General features: G+C 36.2%; 4 protein-coding genes across 8 annotated transcripts; 1 reads left to right on the forward strand and 3 right to left on the reverse strand.

Annotated features, from left to right (window-relative positions):
- Positions 1-49: 49 nt before the first annotated feature.
- Positions 50-5,779, reverse strand: LOC105687098 (cystathionine gamma-lyase). 2 transcript variants are annotated; one of them, XM_012402470.3, is made up of 8 exons: positions 5,470-5,757; positions 4,139-4,295; positions 2,927-3,214; positions 2,323-2,457; positions 2,110-2,245; positions 1,844-1,996; positions 1,595-1,760; positions 50-1,524 (listed from the first exon to the last, which is right to left on the reverse strand). In XM_012402470.3, exons 2-8 carry the CDS (start codon positions 4,277-4,279, stop codon positions 1,380-1,382), a joined length of 1,164 nt encoding a protein of 387 aa, XP_012257893.1. In that variant the 5' UTR covers positions 4,280-4,295; positions 5,470-5,757; the 3' UTR covers positions 50-1,379. The 2 variants fall into 2 exon arrangements, 1 of the variants encoding a protein (XP_012257893.1); XR_007278919.1 differs by having other exon boundaries at positions 1,484-1,524; positions 1,595-1,777; positions 5,470-5,779.
- A 249-nt stretch (positions 5,780-6,028) lies between these two features.
- On the forward strand, positions 6,029-10,643 carry LOC105687176 (transmembrane protein 59-like). Its single transcript, XM_012402599.3, has 4 exons — positions 6,029-6,351; positions 6,474-6,588; positions 6,745-7,028; positions 7,446-10,643. The coding sequence occupies exons 1-4, from the start codon at positions 6,211-6,213 to the stop codon at positions 7,767-7,769; spliced, it is 864 nt and encodes a 287-aa protein (XP_012258022.1). The 5' UTR covers positions 6,029-6,210; the 3' UTR covers positions 7,770-10,643.
- LOC105687175 lies at positions 10,636-14,976 on the reverse strand. Of its 3 annotated transcripts, XM_012402597.3 has the most exons (6): positions 13,798-14,973; positions 12,566-13,704; positions 12,267-12,483; positions 12,086-12,195; positions 11,607-11,981; positions 10,636-11,522 (listed from the first exon to the last, which is right to left on the reverse strand). In XM_012402597.3, the coding sequence occupies exons 2-6, from the start codon at positions 13,649-13,651 to the stop codon at positions 11,376-11,378; spliced, it is 1,935 nt and encodes a 644-aa protein (XP_012258020.1). In that variant the 5' UTR covers positions 13,652-13,704; positions 13,798-14,973; the 3' UTR covers positions 10,636-11,375. The 3 variants fall into 3 exon arrangements, with proteins under 3 accessions (XP_012258020.1, XP_048512812.1, XP_020708650.1); XM_048656855.1 differs by having other exon boundaries at positions 11,607-11,840; positions 12,566-14,976; XM_020852991.2 differs by having other exon boundaries at positions 12,566-14,973.
- Positions 14,977-15,747: 771 nt separating this feature from the next.
- Positions 15,748-20,781, reverse strand: LOC105687221. 2 transcript variants are annotated; one of them, XM_012402682.3, is made up of 9 exons: positions 20,633-20,781; positions 19,019-20,533; positions 18,791-18,881; positions 17,662-18,713; positions 17,419-17,575; positions 17,163-17,333; positions 16,775-17,078; positions 16,413-16,692; positions 15,748-16,282 (listed from the first exon to the last, which is right to left on the reverse strand). In XM_012402682.3, exons 2-9 carry the CDS (start codon positions 20,432-20,434, stop codon positions 16,220-16,222), a joined length of 3,534 nt encoding a protein of 1,177 aa, XP_012258105.2. In that variant the 5' UTR covers positions 20,435-20,533; positions 20,633-20,781; the 3' UTR covers positions 15,748-16,219. The 2 variants fall into 2 exon arrangements, with proteins under 2 accessions (XP_012258105.2, XP_012258106.2); XM_012402683.3 differs by having other exon boundaries at positions 19,019-20,548; positions 20,633-20,701.
- Positions 20,782-20,804: the final 23 nt, after the last annotated feature.

The following is a 20,804-nucleotide window of genomic DNA, read 5'->3' on the forward strand; positions in this document are numbered from 1 at the left end:
TCATTCCCTCGCCAGAAGGTTATTCATAGATACAACAGAACACGCCCAATTACAGGTAAAATAATTTATTCTCATTTATGTACAATAGAAGATATCATACGTATTTATGCATATGGACCAAAAAATGTGGTAAACTCTTCAATAAATACAAGTGCATATTTGTATAAAATAAATAGGAATGGAATATTATTTCAAGTGATGTATACTCGGTAATAAATTATTATTTGTACAGTACTTTAATCCTCGTTAAAGATTAATGCTTTATGACTTTTATAATTACGTGTTATCAAAATCTTCTGCAAAGTTAAATCTAAATCATGCAAACTTCAATCAATCAGAAGTAGAATAGCGATGTAAAATAAGGGACCCAAGTGAGGCCTGGATTTTAAATTTTGTCGTGTCTTCATGAATTTTTTTATGTACATATGTTTAAGCATATCATAGGCTAAAGAAAGAGATCCAAAGCCATAAAATTTTAATAGAATGTTGATAAAATAATAAATTACGAGGATTAAAAAGTATTAAAACAATTATTCACTCATTACACATATGTCGCATCGTAATTGCAGCCGATAATTTGTTCTAAAATAAAAAAAGAAATTGCTGCGGATCACAAATGCTTGACTCGGCTAAAACCCTCTGCTCATTAATTAATTACCATTGCATGGTCTTCCCCACCCATTCAAAACTAGAGATTGCCTTTTATTGTATGAAGATACAATGTCAAATATAACAGTGCTGCACTGCACGGTACCATAATATACTTAACACGCAGTGCCTCATTAGAATGAATTTTATTCTTTAACATAGTGAATTCGATTCACTTCAAAGTATCCTATGAAAGGCAACTAAGTTCAAAGTTGTACAGTAAATAGAAATAAACTGCTAGAATAAAAAAAATATTTGTAGGTATACAACAACAATTTGAAGATCATTCATCACCTAACAATTATCAAAGTGTATGCTTCTTATATCGGTGGAATACCCACAGATTCTGCCACGATAAAAATTCATCAAGTAAACCTACATCAAAACTACCTTGGGATACTTTCAGTATATGTTTCTCAAGCAAGTATTTCGAACTTTTGTTGTCAGAGGACCAGGGAAGACATCTGAGCCTGTACAGTGATTGTACCTAAAATTGCTTGGCAAACAATCATTGACGCAGGTAATTTTTTTACTTAGCAAATAGGCATCCTAATTGCATGGCATTTATAAAGCATCTATTTTTTTAGTTTTTTGTTTTCGCTAATTATTCTGGCATGTAAAAAGCTAATTTCTTTTCAAGAATGCAAAAAATTTCAAAGCATGGTTAAAAGCTGATAAAATATTACTGTCTAATATGTAATGTGCTTCGCCATCAGAAAATGAGTGGCAGTTCATTGAGCAGCTTCCAAGGCTTGGTCCAAGTCCAACAATATATCCTGTTCAGATTCGAGACCTACGGACAGACGTACTAGCTGGTCGGTGATTCCTAGTTTTGCTCGCTCGGCATCTGGTACTGATGCGTGCGTCATAATAGACCTGAATGATTTTGAACTCAATATTAAAGACTTTTATTCACCAGGACTGCGTTTGAAGATACAAGACTTACGGTAATTCAGCAAGAGACTCATATCCTCCAAGGGATTCCGCCAGGGTGAACAATTTCAGAGCTTTCAAAAACTTTTTGGAGTCTCCTTTCAGGTAAAAAGATATCATACCACTGTGACCGCTTGACTGCTTAAGGGCCAATTCGTGCTGTTGATGAGAGGGAAGAACTGAAAGAAAAATAAGACTGTTTTAGTTCACGTATAAACTGTAAATTTTAATCAGCATATGTAACTTGTGACACAATACTCACGTGGATGAATGACTTTTTCGACTAACGAATGCTTTTCTAGGAATTTTGCTACCGCAAGACCGTTTTTCTGGTGTCGTTCCATTCTGAGCTCCAAGGTTTTCAAGCTACGATTTACCTGAGCACAGTCAAATGGCGATGGAACGATCCCCATTGCTAAATAATACACAACAATTGAAATATATATCCCTCAAAAACAAAAGACAAAAGTAGATGAGACAAAAGTGTCGTTACCCAATGTGAACTGATTAGAAGTTCGGAATACATACCATTCTGAATGAAGCGTAATTTCGCTTCAATATCATCCCGTTTTGTGAGTGCAGCTCCCATAATGACGTCTGAGTGTCCATTCATGTACTTAGTAAGAGAATAGACGACGATATCTGCGCCATATTCCAAAGGTCGCTATAAAGAAAACTCATCATTGCAAACAAAACCTATTGACGGGTATCAAGTGGAATAAATTATTGCTCGAATCTTACCTGGAAGTAGCACGTGAGAAAAGTGTTGTCAACCGTTAATATGATATCTGGGCGTTTAGCTTTTAGCATTTCTGATACGGCTTTGATGTCAGCTAATTTCAGCAATGGGTTTGTGGGTGTTTCCAACCATACAATCTGTAAATGGAATGACTAGTATGACTATCATAAAAGGAAGTCTTTGAAGAAGAATTTTACCCTCTTCATTATCCAGCAATATCATTTGTATTTAGAACTCTTGCATATCATATTGGTGGAACACTGAATTCATATGCATAGAAAATTTCAAATTCGAATAACTCTAGATAGTGATGTGATAAACTCTCTTGTACTCACATTTGCTGAAAGTATGAAAGAAGTGATCAAAAGTATCTATTCTTTGACAATTGCTGGGTTATCAGAGGATGCGACCGATGACTAATGACAATCACATGTGGACATTGCTCAATAATTTAATTAATTTTCATGTGTCAAAGATTATAAAGACCTGAAAGAGCAAAGTTGCCACATGAAATTGTTTATTCTTGTCTCATAAACTTGAGTGATCTAAATGTTGTGCAAGAACTTGAGAAGATATTTCTTATCGGTAGTTAAAGCATAAAAATACCTTTGTGTTCGGTTGCAGTGCTTGCTCGATACTTTTTACACTTGTGACATCAACGAATGTAACTTTGATGCCTTGTTTAGAGGCACATTTTTGAAAGAATCTGTTAGTGCCCCCATAAACATCATCCCCGCAAATAATATGATCGCCATTTTCCAACAAAGATGTAATTGCAGTTGTAGCTCCGAGTCCAGATGAAAATACTAAAGCATGCTTAGCATCTTCAATTGAAGCTAAGCAAGCTTCTAGAACATTACGAGTCGGATTACCGGAACGGCCGTATTCAAATCCCTAAAAAAACGAGAATCTATGACTTGTCACAATCGTAAGATTATTGTATAATAATTTCTTATCTACTATGAAAAAGAGATTGTTTTATTTATGTTCACAACTTGAGTTCATATCCGTTGGATGTACGCAACTAATTACATATTCAAGTAATTAGCTACATGATAATTGTAACAATTGAAGATACAATTGACAATCCAAAGCCTAATTACTATCAACTACTTCAATTGGCAAATTGGTGCGACATAGTTTCTAATAATAGATTAAGCTTTGGATTAAGCCATTAATGGTTTAATTGAAGAGAGATGTACTGCATAACATGCATCATCTTTTCGTGGGTGACTGACATATAATACATTTAAAACCTGATATCTCAATTTGGTATTTTCAAAAAAATAAACGTCATGTTAGTCAATGCTTGTAACTAAAATTTCACCTGCAGAGAACAAACAGATCAAAACTTACAGAGAGCAGATTACTCATTAGCACTACATGGTATTTTCCTCCATCATTCATGCCTTACCAGGAAAATAACTTGATCACCTTGAACGCTCAACCAATTTTAACTAACACATGTTCCAGAAAATCTAGTTGATTATTTCACAGATCGGTACAATTGTGTAACATTTTCAAAGATTCACTCAAAAATTACTAATCCAATCGTAAGTCCTGCATTTCAGTATTACCTAAAATTGATTCCGTAATTTTTATAGTTTAAGAGGAAGCTGTGTTTATTTAGAAACAACTTGATAATAAATAGATAAAATTTATCTTTGTAGAATTTCTTTCAATTACTTGTTTATATCCAGAAATCTTTAATCTAATCTCAAAGGCTACAAGCTGATATAGACAATTATGAAATTTTGAGGCATTTTACTGTATTGAAAATCAAATAGCAGTCAAGTAAGAAATTTATATTATACTGACTCTGTGCTCAGCAGGAGCATCTTGACGAAAAGTAGTGGACATAACAAGTGGCGGTATTACAGAGCAATGGCTCCATTGCAGCGGATCTTGTCCTGAGTGAATAGCTCTTGTGGCAAATCCTTCCTGTGTGTTCGTAGGCATTTTTTATTCTAGATAGCTGCAATTACATTGTAAAATGAACTTCAAAGTAGTAATGGAATATCATAATGATGATGTGAAACGAACAATGGGTGTAACAATACTGAAGTTGAAAAATAGAAGCCAGAGAAATCATAGCACTGGTATCAATTTCAAATACAATGACTTCAAGAATCCAAAGTGCTGATACAAACATTATCAATTGTTACGGTCTGCTTAAGATTGACTTATTGCGATACCCAATAAAAATAATAATTTGTGACCATACATACAATGGGCTTATCATTGTTTGGACAGAGCATATGTATCAAGCAGTAAGGATGTAAAATTAAAATTCATCGTTACATTGCAGCAAAATATTTGACAGTCATCAAACATTTCTTATTTTTAAAATTCATTGCCCCCCGAAAGCGTATATTATAATGTATAGAGCACATGTTAAAAAATGTTGGCTAAAGAGCTCTTATAAGCTAGCTATAAATTTAGATCGAGCCTAAACATACAAGAGCCAAATCGGACTGTAGGTATTTATAAACGCTAATTTGTTGATAAATATAAATTTGGATATCCGAAAATTACGCGCATTTATATGTCACCTGACGATCTCATCGTGATGTTATATGTATGAGTAAATAAGTATAACAATCTCCTGTTTTATCGACTGCATCACTCACGCGTAATATGCCTGGAAAAAAATGTACGTACCGAATAAAAGTATAATTACAATCTGTAAAAAACAGTGTAGTCTAAAACACGGGCCCTATAATTATTGACCCTGTTGTCCTGTACAATTACCACCCGTATTGTGCGAGTAGCGATGACAGGTGCATGATAGTAATCGAAATTCAAATTCAAAATATTCCGACATCAAAAAAATAGGGCCATTGCCCAGACAAGAATTAATCAAATGAAATTACTTGAGAAGACCGAGATATGCGCATTAGATATGATATGTGGTAAGAAGGGCGCTACGACATAAAAAAGTTGTCAACGCGCATGTGATTACGCGGTCACGTAAAAAATGTTACATCAGCCAAACAGGATAAAAAGTATTGAAATTTGCACATCAAAGTTGGACGAAATATTTTTCTTATAAGATTGTTTCGAGTAAGGAGAAATTTATGAAAAACGAAACGTATACTTGCATATGGAAATAATGAAATATGTGAAATGGTTCTGTCACTTTAACTTACGATGGTAGATAGCGAGCAGAGAAAGCAGGACGTGTCAGCCGGGGCGGATGGTTAACGAGAGACTGGGAGCTTTGAGATGGCGTCACGGAAAGAATATAATTACAGAATTTTTGACTCGCCAGAACACTACACTGACCGCAAATTATCGCACGACTAGACCGGCCACGTGCAAAAAACGACAGATCCATCTGAAGTTAACTTCGATTCAAAAATTCGCAAGGTCATTCGCACGCGGAACGTGACCAGCGAACTCTGTATTCATGTATACTTGTAATATCATGTAAAGGACGGTATGGTTTCAATGTTAATCTATAGAAATTATGGTTATAAATTCTTCTATCCATAAATTAAATCCCCAAGTTGATGCTGTCTAGAATTCTATCAGAAAGGGAATGAATGCTGTAAAATAAATTTTGAAAACTGACCCCGCACTGCTATTTAAATCACCAACGTGAACTTAGCCGCCTAAAATATGTTTTGACAGCCGGAACTGCCCGGAATTTCAGCTGTGAGCAGACGACGCGCATTTCGGATCGCATCGTAACGTTCATTGGTCGATTGTTTAATTCAAGCATTGTCTCGTCCAATCAAATTGGTTCCCACCATAATTAAATCGATATTTACTCGATTATTCACCTAACGCCGTCCTTGTTTGATAACGCCATCCTTTTTTAGCGAATTATTTTCATGCAGTGTCAAGGGTAGGGGTAGTGGTCTGCGACATTTGAGCGCTGCCTTGCAATGGAAAGAAATAAAGAAATAGTTGCCATATTTCTCGTATTAATTGTTGACTTAGTTTACGCTGACGTGTATTATAACTTCGTTAATAGAGGAGACCCGTGCGTAGCTTTATGTGACAAAACTCCACTGTCTTTCAGTGATGTAAGTAATCATGTTTTTTTCCTCCTATTCAATGTTTATACATACCTATAGTTACGTATAAACATATTTGGCGAGATCCAATTTCCAACTGGTTTCCTCACGTTATTTTGTTCACATTACAGACCAATTACCTCAAATCCTGTTGCCAGCGAGGATGTACCTTCTTTAGACTCGTTGATCTGCGTCATGGATTGGAACCTGGTAGTTTGAATAGTACCAGAGATGCGTGCGAAGCTTGTGAGTTATCTGAATCACAAAAAACATAATTTCTTCACAATTCATTCCTTTTTGCGTTTTTCTGTAACAAACTCAACTATGAAAATTCAAATATAATTGATAATAATTATTTATCATTGAGTCTTATAATTAATGTGGCAATTTGATTTACTTTAGCTTGCATCGAAGCGTATTCTTCACCTCAAGATCGCTATGCCTGTAACACTGGCTGCGAGTTTATGGCCAAACAACATGTATCGGAGCTTGTAACCTTATTTTCCGTTGCCATTTATGTGGAGGAGGGTCCCGATTCCAGCATTTTGCTGATGTCCCCAGATATGCCGGAAAGTGATATTCTCACTGATCCAGGACTCAGGAAAGAACTTCTTCCTGGATGGTGGGATTCTGAGGGATTTAAACTTCCACAAACTTATATCAAAACTGTACCCATAGATTCCGGGGTAAGATAACATTCACAATAGCATTCATAATACTATTTGTTTTGAGACATTTGCTTTGCTGACAAGATTTATACCAATTATGTTTCTTGTTTTGAGAGCAAATAATCGTATTGAAAAATCACCTTGTTACTCCTTTATCTTGTTTTGCACTCAGTGCAAATCCAATTTGTTTGTAATGACTAGTAAGTTTGTCAATTTATAATATGATTTGAGATTATTTCTGATAATTGCATCCAAGTTCCATGTGTCAGATATAAACTTGGTATTTCCTCTTGTTATCTATACATTCAAAGAGAAACCATAATTCAACTATATTAAAGCTGAACCTGGCTTAACGTTGACACTCACATGTTTGCACTTTCAATCTATTTGAACAAATGCTGTAGAATTATTATGTGTATTTTACTGAAATCATAGGCTGTTGATTATGGTATCCCATCGGACTACTCTGGGGAAGCTGAGCAATCAGCCTCCATTCCCGGGTCTGATTGGCTGCAGTGTGCCTCACGACATACTGGGATGCCGCAATGGGTAATGGCTGCATCAATGGTGGCAGTTGCGTTGTCTGCCCTGTGGCTATGTTTGTCATCTGATAAATCAACTGATACTCAGTCTGAAGAAATAACAAATGAAAAGTCAAGCCCTCCGAATAAGCTGACTATACTCATACTAGATGAGGCCCCATTGAATAAAATCCCACCACCAAAATACAGCGAAATTGATATGAATTGCAAACTTTAGATTGTTGACATTTTATTTAAATAATTAGATTAATTTTGAGAGTTTTGCAATATTAAATTATTAAAAAAATGCTTCACACACAAAACATGAATAATACAGCATGAATTTATTTGTGTATCAGGATACTTTTCTTTTAATTAGCATACCCAATTCAGACTTGAAAACATTCTCCATACTTGTATCCAAGTAAATGGAATATTTTCAGTAGAAAAGATAGACGTAGCCTCCCAAATGTTGAAATAATCGAAGGAAGCATTCATATGAGGGAAAGCAAAAAATCATTTTCTGTTGCATGGTGAATGTGGATTATTGACTGTATTTCAAAATTTTTATGTCAATGTAGCAAGTATCGGAAAGAACATTCCCAATCAGATGAAACAACTTAAATAATCTAAGATAAAAATTTAAACGCATTCGACCAAATATTTTCAGACACAAAGTATAAAAACAAGTATTTACAATAAAGAAGAATAATTTCCTTCATCTCACATGGAAACTCTTTAAATTTATATATTAGTGAGCAGTTCTGTTATTTTGCCATGAATCGTGATGAATCAAAAACTCAACAAATCTGGATCAAAGATCACTTGTGTGTCTAATCTATCTTAATTATATCCCATGAAAGGTTATAGCCTTGGATATTGTCTGTTGCCTCTGAATCGGTTACCCGGGTTAAAAATGAACTTACAGTTTGAACTGTATCATATTTTGGTACTGAAGTTTAGATTTCATGAGTTATGTTCAGCAGCAAATTTTAATGTCTGGAAATCTTTCGCTTCGACTTTCATAGTATAAATATAGTTGTCGGGAGTATTTGCTGCTGTATAAAATTCGAGTTCCATGCAAAAAAGAAACATTTGTCTCTTCAGGATAAGGTTGGGATTGAAAGTTGAACTTATAAGAGAAAAATATATTGAAAGCCACACTTATACTTTTCCCACGTAACTGTGATTAAGGTTCCAAAGATACACTGTTGTATGTTTTCTTGTGCATGTATCAATGCTTGACCAATTTGAATTTCAAATTTCAAATATTTTGTACCCAATTGCATTAGCTTGCTCAAATTAGTTTTGCATGTTGTATTTGTACTTATTAAATCTAATATACATGCCATGTGTAAAAATCTAGATTTGTATGCATTTAAAACAAAAAAAAAAAATGATTAACAAGTCATTCTTGATCCCAATTAGAAAAAAGTTTACGGTCGTAGTAATGTCTAGGCGTTAAACTTTCGAAAGTAATTACTCGTACTACTCTAAGTCACCGAACAATCAGGAGATCACTCGCGATACAACATAGATTGGCACCTCAAGTTGGATGAAATCAAAATAAGTTATTCAAAAATAAGGTTTCCAATTAGAAATACAAATCTTAGGTCTGTTGCCTAATACACGTCAAGTGTGCATGCATATCCACACACAATTACGAATATGTTTAATAAATATTTAACTATATGTATATAGATACATATTATGATATTGAATAATTTTATAAAAATTAACCAGCGTAAAACCTGCACAGAATATCTATGAGTTTAAATATTTTCTGTATCACGTATGAACTTTAGACGAATCGGATTTCTGTTATGAAACTTAGAAATTTCTTATGTATGTACATGTATAGCAAAAATAAGCGCAGGCCTAAATGTAATGATGAAATTCTGAGTACTGCAAATGCAGACTCAGTGTTGTTAGCAACGCTTGACCAGATATTTTAAGCTTATGTTTGAATATTAGAAAAACGTGATATATCTACTCTACCAAATTTATCGACGTACTTAACTTTAATTAATTTCAATTCCCCAGATAGCAAAATGTCAATAATAGCTGTAAACATTTGTAGAGCAATCTGTAGAAAAACAACAAATATTTGTCAAATATTACAATCAAGTATCGCATGCAATGTTATAACATTAATCTGTAAAAGAATGTAAGTCATACCATTGTTTAACGGAAAAATGATCAATCTTATTGCTATCTGGATAATTATATTTATCATTATGCTGTTGTATGATATACATATGCGTGTAAAATAGTTGGCCTGGATGCACCATTATGCGAAGAATCTAAAAGAATTTTCATGTATTCAAAAATTTTGTATGTGCTTGGATGAAATATCTTGCAAACTGGTGTACTATGCTGAGTAATTACAATTTTTGAACCCCATCATTTCGAATGCAATTTAATTGTGTTCTTTATGCCAAGCAAAGGCTTGTGTCCTTTTTACAGAGTAATTAATAAATTGAAAAAGCAATAAACGGTTTCAAACAAGGTGCAATCATAGTTTACAACAAGTTAATAATTCCAAATCTAAACAAGTAGCAGTGTTAAACATTTTGGTGCTTCAGACCTTTGAGTGGCGCAATCCTTTTTCTTTAATTCTACTAACGTAAGCTTCTGTCAATGTCTTTCAAAAACTCAAGGTGATTCGAATGTAAAAATAATCGTATTTTCATTTTTATTTATGTGTTGAATATTTAACAGATTTTGCCGGCCAATACATGGGGCATTCAGTACGGATAATACAGAATTCTTATCACTGTTCGGAACACCTTGATCTTGCAAGTATCTGTGCTTTTTGAATATGAGACTCTACTAATGTAACAAATCCTTATTAATTTCACTTGGATATTTAGAAATTAAGATAATCTTTGCCAACAGGATACCGGATTGCAGTTAACGAGAAAATAATACCTCTTTTTTTATTGATTAATGATATGTCAAAAAATAACCATACGTTTCGATCAATTTAAAGAAAAATGTATACGTCAAATGAAAAAAGATTTTTGATTCACGCTGAAACTCGTCACTCGACTACTGTAAGAATGTCACGTGATAATGGTAATAAAAAAAAACACAGCATGTCATTAAGGTATAGAAATAGTCTTTATTTATGATAGACAATACCATCATATAAATTCAACATATTTACCTTAATGTTACAATCAGTTAAACTGATTTTACAACCAATTCCATTTTAAAATACTGAGCAAAATTCCAATAATCATTAGAACAAAAAGACCAAGTGCTCACAAAAGCTGCATTATTAAGTTACGTGTTGTTAACAATACAATGAATCATGTCGCATAATTTCTTTCGCAGCAGTAAAAGCATTCGAGTGATCTTCACCACATCTTATTACCTTGCTTCATCAGTCCTCTGAAGAATTAGGTCTGTGAGAAATCCCACAAATAGAATCAACAGTAATATACCAACACAGAGATACGACTGAAATTGTTACAAGGAATGTGATGGGGACGCATAATAGTCTGTTACGTACAAAATCGAGGAGTGTATAGTTTGTTGAATCAGTACATAAAACGATCCGATAAAATTATCATTAAGTTCGTTCGTTTCTATACGAAGATTGCCATTAGTTTAATCATGTGATCAGTATCATAGTCAATCTAACAGATAAAGATCAACGAAAACAAAAACTAGAAGAAAACTGAAAAAATGTAATTGTGAATTCTAGTAATCCACTAAATGATCTGGAATTAGTCACACGATCTTGCAGTTTAACATACCAATTATAAAAGCTATGCTCGATCGTTGTAAGGCAGTAATAATGGACACAAAATAAAAATATGGCATATCCGAGGATTCACTACAGCCAGTATAGACGTGGATCATCTCGCCGCACCTGCAGCTTCAACACATGTCGATAAATTTTCAACGCAGGCCCTAGAAGTAGGTCCATGTTACTCAAGACGTCCGACCGTTTCATCAGCAAAAGCGAATGGCCGTCTATATCCTGAAATGAGAAAGAAAAATTACATAATTCTTCATCACTGGATTTGTCACACTCAAGACAACATTATTCATAACTTAAACTTACGTGTTGCCGGAAAACTTCAGCTTCCTTGGGGAAAAGCCTGGCAAAGTACTGATAAACTTGTTCAGACGTCCAGTCGGTAGCATCGGGAATATTCGGGTCAATTCCATCCCTTGGTCCGTCGTCTTCTATGTGATCCATAGATCCTCTAGCAGGAGAAACTTGTGGGCTCAACACGGGCGGCAGTATAGAAGGGTGTGGAGGTGTAATGGGACGACTCATGATAGAACTGAAACTCTGAGCAATGTTTGGCTTGCAATTTCTTTGCGTACAGTTGTCACAGTGCCACTTGGTAGTCGACTTTGAAACTGGTATACGAGGTGTATGACAAAAAGAATGGTAGGCTTCGTCGCAGGTATAGCAAGTCACCAATGGGCCCTGTTAGAATAAAATCAGACGTCTTCCATTGTATCTTCAAGAAAGATATCAAAAGATTCTGTCAAGTCTAAGAAATTCTGAGTTTAAGAAATGTAGCAACTTACAGCATCTGATGTTTCAGAGCATACTGTGCAACTTTTGCATCGTCCACATTGCCAACTGCTATCTAATTTGTGTATCAATTCCTCTGGGGAGTAAATGCAGCTGGGATGTGCTGCAAGTGAATATTCGTATTAGTAAACATGACGGCATAACATGTGGTCAGGTCAATGTGCTAAAGTTTACCTCTCACAGTACAATCTCGGCACGCTACAAGTCGTTCTTGTTTATGCCTAGCACAGAGACTGCAATACCAAATAGGCCCGTCCTTTGTACTGGGTTTAACCGGCTCTTGAGAATCCTGTGAGATTACTGGAGCTGGTTTATTCTGGGTAGCAGCTTGACGCCCTCGTTTCCGTCGGACAAGATTGTTGTCAGATGGATCAAACACCTTCTTAGCTCGCTAAGAAAAACAAGAAATTTGTATTTTTGAATGCTGAAGAGCATATCGCGAAGAGGGAATGTGCATTGTCAAGTGAAATTACCTTTCGTCGAGCACTTCGGAATCCCCCCTGATTAGTCGAAGACGAAGTTGGGGAAGGATTGGTAGAACTTCTGCCTGCGTCATCATCGTCACGATCTTCACTCAGTTGTTCACTTTCCTCCCTGCGTTCTTTTTCTTCCCTAGATTGCCTGCGATAATCTTCGTATTTAATTTCAATTTCAAGAGGTTCCTCACTCCTGACTTCTAGCCGTTGTTTTCGTTCCGATTTTGAGCTTCTTTTAAGGTTAGATTGATTGTTACCTCCGTTAGAGGAGGAGTGTTCTTTGATGTCGGAAAATCGGGAACGTGATTTAGATCCATAATCTTCCTTATGATTATTCGTCGAAGGTTGTTTACCTCCGACAACGATTGCATAGCACAGTGCCTGTTGAGATTCTTGATCTTGTCCGAGACTCGTCTGCCCTGACAACCTCGGGGTATTTGACCTGGAATCCGTGACAGCCTCCTCACATTCGGAAAAATCATAAGAATTCACCTGCATCGTTAGATGATTCTGCGATATTTTTTTACCACCATTTTCTCTGTAAGTTTCTTGCACGGTTTCGTGCGTCATATCTGAGTTCGCTACCAACGAATAATTGCCGTTATTTAATCTCGTCAAATTACCGCTTGCCACTTCTTTGCTTAGAAAATCATCAACGACTCGTCTGGTAGTAGGATTAGCGATTCCATTCAATAACTGTTCGATTAATCTGTCCACCGGTACACCCTGATCAAGATAATCCGGTTCTGCAATAACTAACTCTGCCACCGCACCCGCAACCATCGACGAATTCAATTTTTCTTTCACAAAACCCTCAGGTTTATTCTTGTAAAGTTGCAGCCTCGACCATTTTGAGGCATTACGGTAACTCGTGTTTCCTTTATAGTCTACTTGTATTACTTTCTCAGCTTCAATCAGACGGTGGAGATCCGCTATAGTATCACGCGCATCCACTGAACATTTGCGTAATAAATAATTACAGATTCTATCTGCATCTGGGCGAGCTTTTCGCCGCCTAAGTAGGTCTATTGCTTCTAATATTTGTTCTTCGTGCATTATTTTCGTATCTGCGCGATGCTGCATCTTTATTTAAACTCATAGAGTATAATCTAACGGAAAATCGATGGACCCACGATCTGCGGGCAAACGATTATTATCTTTTCCTTTTTCTTACTCTGCTTCTTAGCTACTTTGTAGTTTCTCAGTATACAGTGTATACAATGTATTACCTGTGATGTCAGATTGTTGACCACAGTATCATATTACGCTTCAATATGATGAATTTAATTGTTTCAATCAACGAATTCAGACTTATATTCAATTCCATATATCTTCATTCAATTGATGAGAGCGCTGCAGGTGCTCACATGCATATGCGGTGTATACCTGAGTTTTCAACTCATACTTACGCAAGTGCTTCTACGTTTCTTTATTGTAGGCATGTATAATTTTCATACATATAAGCTGTGCGATGCGAAGAAATTCGAGAGCACCGACTGGGGGAATATATCCTTGAAGAATCCAAAATTTGACAGGTGCAGTAAACGAGATGATAAATCACGCAGATCACTGATTGATTAACTTATTTGGAGTTTGTAGAAATCTGATATCGACGTAGGACATAATCGTTCGAAGAGCGCTTTGTGCAGTTAGTTACAACAATTAAAATCTCATTTATTATAATTGAGAATCTGCAGCGTATTAGGTGAGTGCGTTAAGTTGATGAAAAGATAATAACAGGAAAAAGGTGTAACAGTGCAGCAGACAGATTCGTGTCGAATAGGGTGAACTAATATTGTTTAATTGACTTTGTATCGGTCAAGTGAATGATTTGTTAGTATCGAACTGCAAGTAAGATACAGGAACCGAAAAGCGGCAGGTAATCTCACATGCGTATAAAAGAGAGCGACGACGACAAGGGAACTACGCGACGCGCAAAATTGCGCTTGTCGACACTCGGAATAGGATTATACAATTCCTATATGCACTGCGGTCATTTATATTGGATCTAATAAACGGCATACGATCTTTCGTTTTAAAACAAGTACAGCTTTAGCATTAACAAACCACCTCGACACTGTTGGGATTCATATTAACCGGCTTCTATTGTGTTAATTGATGTTCCGTTGTTGGGTATGTATAAAATTCGCTTCTCAAATGTCGATAAGCAGTAGCAGCACAAAACGCGTCTCGACGCGCTCTTTTCTACAGGAGGCGCGCCGCGCCGCCTCGCCGTATTCTCCAAAAATATTCGATCGTGTGACAAAGAATTTCGCCGCACTTGTGTTTAAACACGTGAATACGTTCGTTATCTTCCACAGAATTATTTGCAAGGCTACTTACAGTAGCCCGTGAATGATTAACAGCGTAATTTTAATAATACTCAAGAGCGCGGGCCGGGTGCGGCCGTGAAGATGGACGGGCCACGAAATACGGACGTCGGACACGCGGGCGGAGTTTTTGCGGGGTCGGTTTATCGTTTGCTCAACTGCCACGGCGCTGCATTCGGCGTCCCTTCCTTGTATTATGGTTTTATTGCGTTTCTACACTGTTTACAGGGCATTAAAGGGCACCGATATTGACGTTGGTAAATTTTCGTGTGAGGTTTGCCTCATTCAATCGTCCGTTTTTATCGTTAAGGTCAACTAATTTGTTAGTTTTTAGAAGATTATTCTCCAAATTCTGGGACTGCCATAAGAAGGATCAAAAATCTCGAGCGTCTTGAGACGTTCACTTTTAGCGCGGCATTTCACCTGTTTCCTATCAAGAGTTGTTTTGGTTTTAAGGTGTTATATCTGTTGTTCGTTGGCGAGCTTAAAATTGGCCGCGTTAATTTTGTATCATCTGTTAGTTCGAGATTCTATAAGAATCGTACATTTTCGGATTTCATTGACGCTCTTCTGTCGGCGTATTTTCGAGCGTCCTCTTTTTTCTATTTCGGTCTACAACGAAAGTCATAACAAAAACCATACAAAATAAGTGAATAAATCATATAATTCGTCTATGTAACTCTTATCAGGAAAGGTAAAAGCATGTCAAATTAAATTGAAGGACTAAATAATCGTTGTCAAAAAGGCAACGGTGATGATCGAAAAATTAAATTTGGTCAAATTATAGGATTCGCAACTTTTCCGGAATTACAACACGCTGTATTAAGATTTGAAATTGAATGGTCCGAATTGCGAAGAATTCATAGATATAATCAAGTGGTTGAGGCCACAAATGTATGCTGATTGAAAAAAATATTGATATTACCAAGGTACTTATGTTAGGGGCAAACTAATTATCGTCCGACCGCAAATACTCCACTGTCTCTCTTGAACTATGAATTATCAGTATGTTGATATATAGATGCGCTCAGCTTGAGTAGTGAGAAGAAAAATCCCAGATCAAATACAGCAAGAATTATTCAATGAATTCGTTGCATGAATACATTTCGATACAAAAATTACATGAATCACAAAGCGGGTCCCAAAATAATGATTTGAGTACTTACTTAAATAATATACTGCCATACACAAGACACAATACATTTGCTCATGATAAGATTCGCCTGGTTACCAGTTAGTAAAATAAAAATGCTGCTTCGGAGCGTATAAAAAATATAGAATACCATTTAAAAAAATAACTTATACATTCGAAGTTTAATAATCACATGTAATTCTCTTTATCCGCCAAATTACCGCCACTGTTTCCTCTTCGGAGTTTCGAAATCTGAAATGCATTTGAAAAAACTTTCTTTGGTCATAAATTTGACATAAGCACCACCTCGGATGTGGCTGCGAGGCTTTGCAAATACTAGTTTACATGAACTTCAAAATCATTCATAACTTATTTTACGTACCAAATTGAGAGGTTTAAATTTTGTATTTTGATTATTCATAGTTTTCAAGGGACTTTGAGGTATCTGGCTTCCACTTTTATTTTCATTAGAGCGTTGTTTTTTCGGAGTCTCAGACTTGGTTGATAGCGGCTTAGGAGAGCTTGGAATTTTAGGCTTTGCAAATTCGTTGGAATTGTTATTTGCTGAATATTTTGGAATGCCAGATTCAGTTGTGTTGAGCGATTGGGCTTCCTGAGTGCTCCGTCTTTTGGGTGGAGATAGCGTTTTGTTCCACCTACTTCTGTAAGAATTAATTTTCGTACAGCTGAATGACTTCTCAGCAGCAAGATGCATTGAGAAGTTGAAATTAGTGTTGCGCTTACTTTGCAGGTGAAGTTTTTGAACCACTGTTACCATTATGGCTACGAACCGGTATTTGTGGAACCGGAGAAATGTTGCAAGAAAACTTTCGACTTTTAGCAGCCTGCATTCTGCTTTTTTGATTCCGTCCTCCGTCTGGCGTCGAAGAAGCTACAGGCTTAACTTTTGGTGATGATTTTGCGACTGGTAATATGATTGAATTAGGAGTACTGCTAGTGACCCCTGTGAAAGTAGATCTTCCATTTGAACTGCATTTTGGAGGAGTTTTTGGTACTGGCATTGGAGTTACTCTAGAACCTAGTGATCCTGAAAATATATAGTGATTTGGAGATTTTGGTAGCCGTGTATAAGAAATAAACAATGATTACTTTGTTAATGGTAGGACATTACCTTGTCTCTGCATACTCCCTATGGGAATCAAAGCTTTGAGGGGACCTTTCTTGCCGGAAACTCCATCTGGCTCCGTTTTTTTCTTCAGTTTATATTTTGCAATACTGCCAACCATAGATGCTCTCTTATTCCCTGCTTCTGGTACTGCTGATGTTGATCTATCTGATGCATCTAGAAGATCCATAAATGCAATGATTCATTATTTATATGTTAACGTATTGAACAGTGTTACGCAGAATACAATTCAAAAGCACACCTGATTTAGGGATTGAAATTGAGGCTGACATTTTCCCGACGCTTTTCACACGTGGTCTCATACTTTCTGTTGATCCAGGTCTTTTGAGTAAAATTTTGTGTTGAGAGCCGCTAATAGACATGCTACGTTTACGCAAGTCCGAAGCAGTAGGTGGTTGCTGGAATTATGTTAGCATAGAATTATAATTTTCAAACAATTCACGTAGCTGTTAAACTAAATTTCTTCAGTATACCATCTACATACCGTCACTGCAGAATCGATACTATTTGAACGCCTTATTTTCACGGATTGAAGCTTAGCATCACGTTGGACATCATCGTTTTTTGAATTGGTTTTTGGCATTACTTGTGATTTACAAGTTTCAGGATTAATGCGGTTAAATGACTCTTGACTCTGTAGTTTTCTCAGCTGGGCGTTTTCAAAACTGAGTTGATTCGTTGCTAAATTCAAAACCTGTCGTAAATTCGTTAATAGAGAAAGTGGAGAAGATTCATTATCACATCCACCCAATATTCGGCTAAGATCTGTTATTAGCTTGAGCGCTGCTGTGTGGTTCACTGTGGTTTCGTTTCCTTTATTTACCAAGTTGTCTGAGCTAACATTGAACTCATTGGAAGGAATTTTTTCATAATTTTCAGGTATTGGAATAAAGTCTGTTATGATCGACTTTTCACTTTTGGTTATGGTGTTATGAACGTTTAAATTCAATTTAAAATTCTCATCACTATGTATGTTGAGGATTTTTACATTTTCCAAAGGTCCAATATCGTCATTGTCCTCATGACTTCTTTCTAAAGTTTCTTGTTTTATATTTTCGTTAAGTCCCAACTTGCTTCCACATTTAATTGGACTTTTGCTCAAGTTATTTGTCTGAATACACGTAGCTAATAATTGAGCATTACTCTCATATTTGACTCCTAAAACTTTTTCTAAACTTTCAAGCAGCGATATTGCCTCTGGATTATTTTCTCTATGGATCAGTTTTTCAAGATCGAGAAGCAATGTTGCAGCCATTATCTTATTTTCAGTAATATCTTGATCAATAAATTCAGTTTCGAGATTCTTAAGTTCATTTGAAGTTGTTTTGCATGCATTTGAACCCAATACTTGTTCTTTTAAAACCTCTCGAGGAGCCGCATTTGGATTGCTAGTATCTGTGCCGGTTGTAGGAGTTCCAGGGAAGTCTATTAAGTTATGTTCTGAAACTTCATCACTACAATCGTCATCTGATACGGGTAGACAGTCAAAATTCATTTGCGCATCGCTATACAATAAATCATCTGCACTGCTGAATGCTAAAATACAAAGAACGCCAGTGTTTAATTCAAAATTTGTCATCCAGGAATGTCAAATCTTATGACTTACTACTTACAGCTAGATGTGACCTGTTGTGCCATTTCATCAAAAGTCCGAGCAAGGAGCCTAGCCTCTTGCAATATAGACTGGTTCACCTTGTCATCATCCTAGATAGGCAGAATAAAATAACAAAGATATTACACCGAGCTTTTTATTTGAACCTATTATTTTAAGATTCAATGATGCCTTTAATCTAATTTCAAGTTTCGATGGCAATGAGAGACAAGTGCAATGTAAAACTTACAATAAATACTGAATCTGAGGAAGATGCTGATATCAGACGCGCCTGTCTCATACTGTAGTGTTCTTCTCTTGGCAAAGCTGTACAAATATCTACCAAATTAATTCCCTCTTTTTGACTATTATTTAGACCAGTAACCGATGTATGATGTCCAGGATTGCCATCGCATCCCAGAAAGTGTTGAACTTTGCTATTTGGGGTTTCCACTGGTAATCGACCAATGCTCCCAAATGATTGTAACTTTAGTCTTTCAAATTTTAGCTGCAAGTCCTCAATAGGAATAGGAGGTTGTAGAGGTATTTTCATGAAGTACTGCGCTGCATTATTTGTTTTTGATGTGGATGTTTCGCTCAGAGTCAATTTGATTAACGGACTGTTCTCAGACATCAGTCCTGATGATTGACTATCCAATAAGAAAGCTTCATTTGCAGTACCATATGAATTCGGAGAAGTGGAGAAGCCATAAGAGCTGTTACTCGTCTTGAGATTTGCAGAAATACGTGAAATGTCGAATGATTCAGAAGTAGCCGAGCTGCCAACTTCCAGAAATCCCATATTAATACAATCACTATTGCCCTGAGAAGTAAGTGATGTGAGTGACTCAGGTCTCCTCATACCATGTAATTTAAGAACATCAGTTACTGACTGAGACCTCTGAGGAAATATCATTTTGTTGGTTGCTGAGGTTTCAGGTGATTTTTGGTTACCTTGGGACAGAGATCTTCTTGTTATTGGTGCCAGCACATTTAAATTATCAATGGCTCTGCCATTTTCTATCACTTGATCATCAAAAGAAATAGGAACTCTTTTTAATATTCTAGAATTTTGCTCTTTTTCTTCTGAGTTTTCACTGAGCTCGGAGAGACTATCATTCATTGCAGAGTAGTTCAGTACAGAATCATTTGTTGGTGAAGGTGGGCAGATAATTACATTGGGAGTATTTATTGCTATATGATTATCAATAATCAAATCTTTGTTGGGTGAATTGTTGATAATACTTTGTTTTGCATCTGTATTCCGAGAAGACTTGATTAAGTCACACAGATTCTTGTTTAACATCATTTCACGTAATGGTTCATCCATAGTTTTATTCATTTTAAGAATTTCTCTATGCTTTCTACGCTTAGGTGTGTAATCCTCTTTATGTTTATTATTATGATTTTGGGATTGCAGCGCCTTTTGAAGGACTGCCTCAAAGGGATCATTCTTTTTTGCAGCATATTCCACAGTCTCCTTAAATGCTTGGTCAAATGGATTGTTGTCAAAACTGGAACGTTTTTCATAACATACACAGTCCATATTGAAAATTTTTTCTGTCTCATTACGAGGGGTTACAGGTCCTGGGATTAAAGGTGAGGCAAGTTTTGAAGTTTTCAATATCCGGGGGTCCGGACTACTCAAATCTATTAGATCGCACATCGTATTTCCCTTGAAACTCTGAATATCTTAAAATCTCTGATCTGCTTTTGAAGCAACGACTCGACTCGGCGAGTAAACATAAACATGCGACGCATTCGTCTGAAACAATATTTCCTTATATTATGATGGAGATCGAAAATATGCAACGTACAGAACTAATTCAGTCATTTTTAAAACTAACAAAAACCCGAGTCTTACCTTTAAATGAATAATTTTTACGGTCGATCACTAACTGCGAATACCAAACTCACTTCTCACGGACGATCCTACGGTTAGAGATTTTAAATCGGAGATACCAGCGGCATCTGCCGATGATGAAAAAATTGGTTATTGCGCACTGTTTGCGCACCAGCAAAATTACGTATTTCCG

The sequence above is a fragment of the Athalia rosae genome, chromosome 1 (genome assembly GCF_917208135.1).
Source record: "Athalia rosae chromosome 1, iyAthRosa1.1, whole genome shotgun sequence".
Lineage (NCBI taxonomy): Eukaryota > Metazoa > Arthropoda > Insecta > Hymenoptera > Athaliidae > Athalia > Athalia rosae.

Bases quoted from the DNA above. Each gene is read 5' to 3' on its own strand.
- LOC105687098 (XM_012402470.3), bottom strand. From the start codon at position 4,279: ATGCCTACGAACACACAGGAAGGATTTGCCACAAGAGCTATTCACTCA. The intron at 2,246-2,322 runs GTAAGATTCGAG...TTTTCTTTATAG, and splicing joins TTCTCACGTGCTACTTCCAG to CGACCTTTGGAATATGGCGC. The intron at 1,761-1,843 runs GTGAGTATTGTG...TTTTTCTTTCAG, and splicing joins CGAAAAAGTCATTCATCCAC to TTCTTCCCTCTCATCAACAG.
- LOC105687176 (XM_012402599.3), top strand. From the start codon at position 6,211: ATGGAAAGAAATAAAGAAATAGTTGCCATATTTCTCGTATTAATTGTT. The intron at 6,589-6,744 runs GTGAGTTATCTG...GATTTACTTTAG, and splicing joins CAGAGATGCGTGCGAAGCTT to CTTGCATCGAAGCGTATTCT. The intron at 7,029-7,445 runs GTAAGATAACAT...CTGAAATCATAG, and splicing joins CTGTACCCATAGATTCCGGG to GCTGTTGATTATGGTATCCC.
- LOC105687175 (XM_012402597.3), bottom strand. From the start codon at position 13,651: ATGCAGCATCGCGCAGATACGAAAATAATGCACGAAGAACAAATATTA. The intron at 12,196-12,266 runs GTAAACTTTAGC...ATTCACTTGCAG, and splicing joins CCGAGATTGTACTGTGAGAG to CACATCCCAGCTGCATTTAC. The intron at 11,523-11,606 runs GTAAGTTTAAGT...TTCTCATTTCAG, and splicing joins CTGAAGTTTTCCGGCAACAC to GATATAGACGGCCATTCGCT.
- LOC105687221 (XM_012402682.3), bottom strand. From the start codon at position 20,434: ATGTGCGATCTAATAGATTTGAGTAGTCCGGACCCCCGGATATTGAAA. The intron at 17,576-17,661 runs GTATGTAGATGG...ACATAATTCCAG, and splicing joins GTATCGATTCTGCAGTGACG to CAACCACCTACTGCTTCGGA. The intron at 16,283-16,412 runs GTACGTAAAATA...AATGCATTTCAG, and splicing joins AATTTAAACCTCTCAATTTG to ATTTCGAAACTCCGAAGAGG.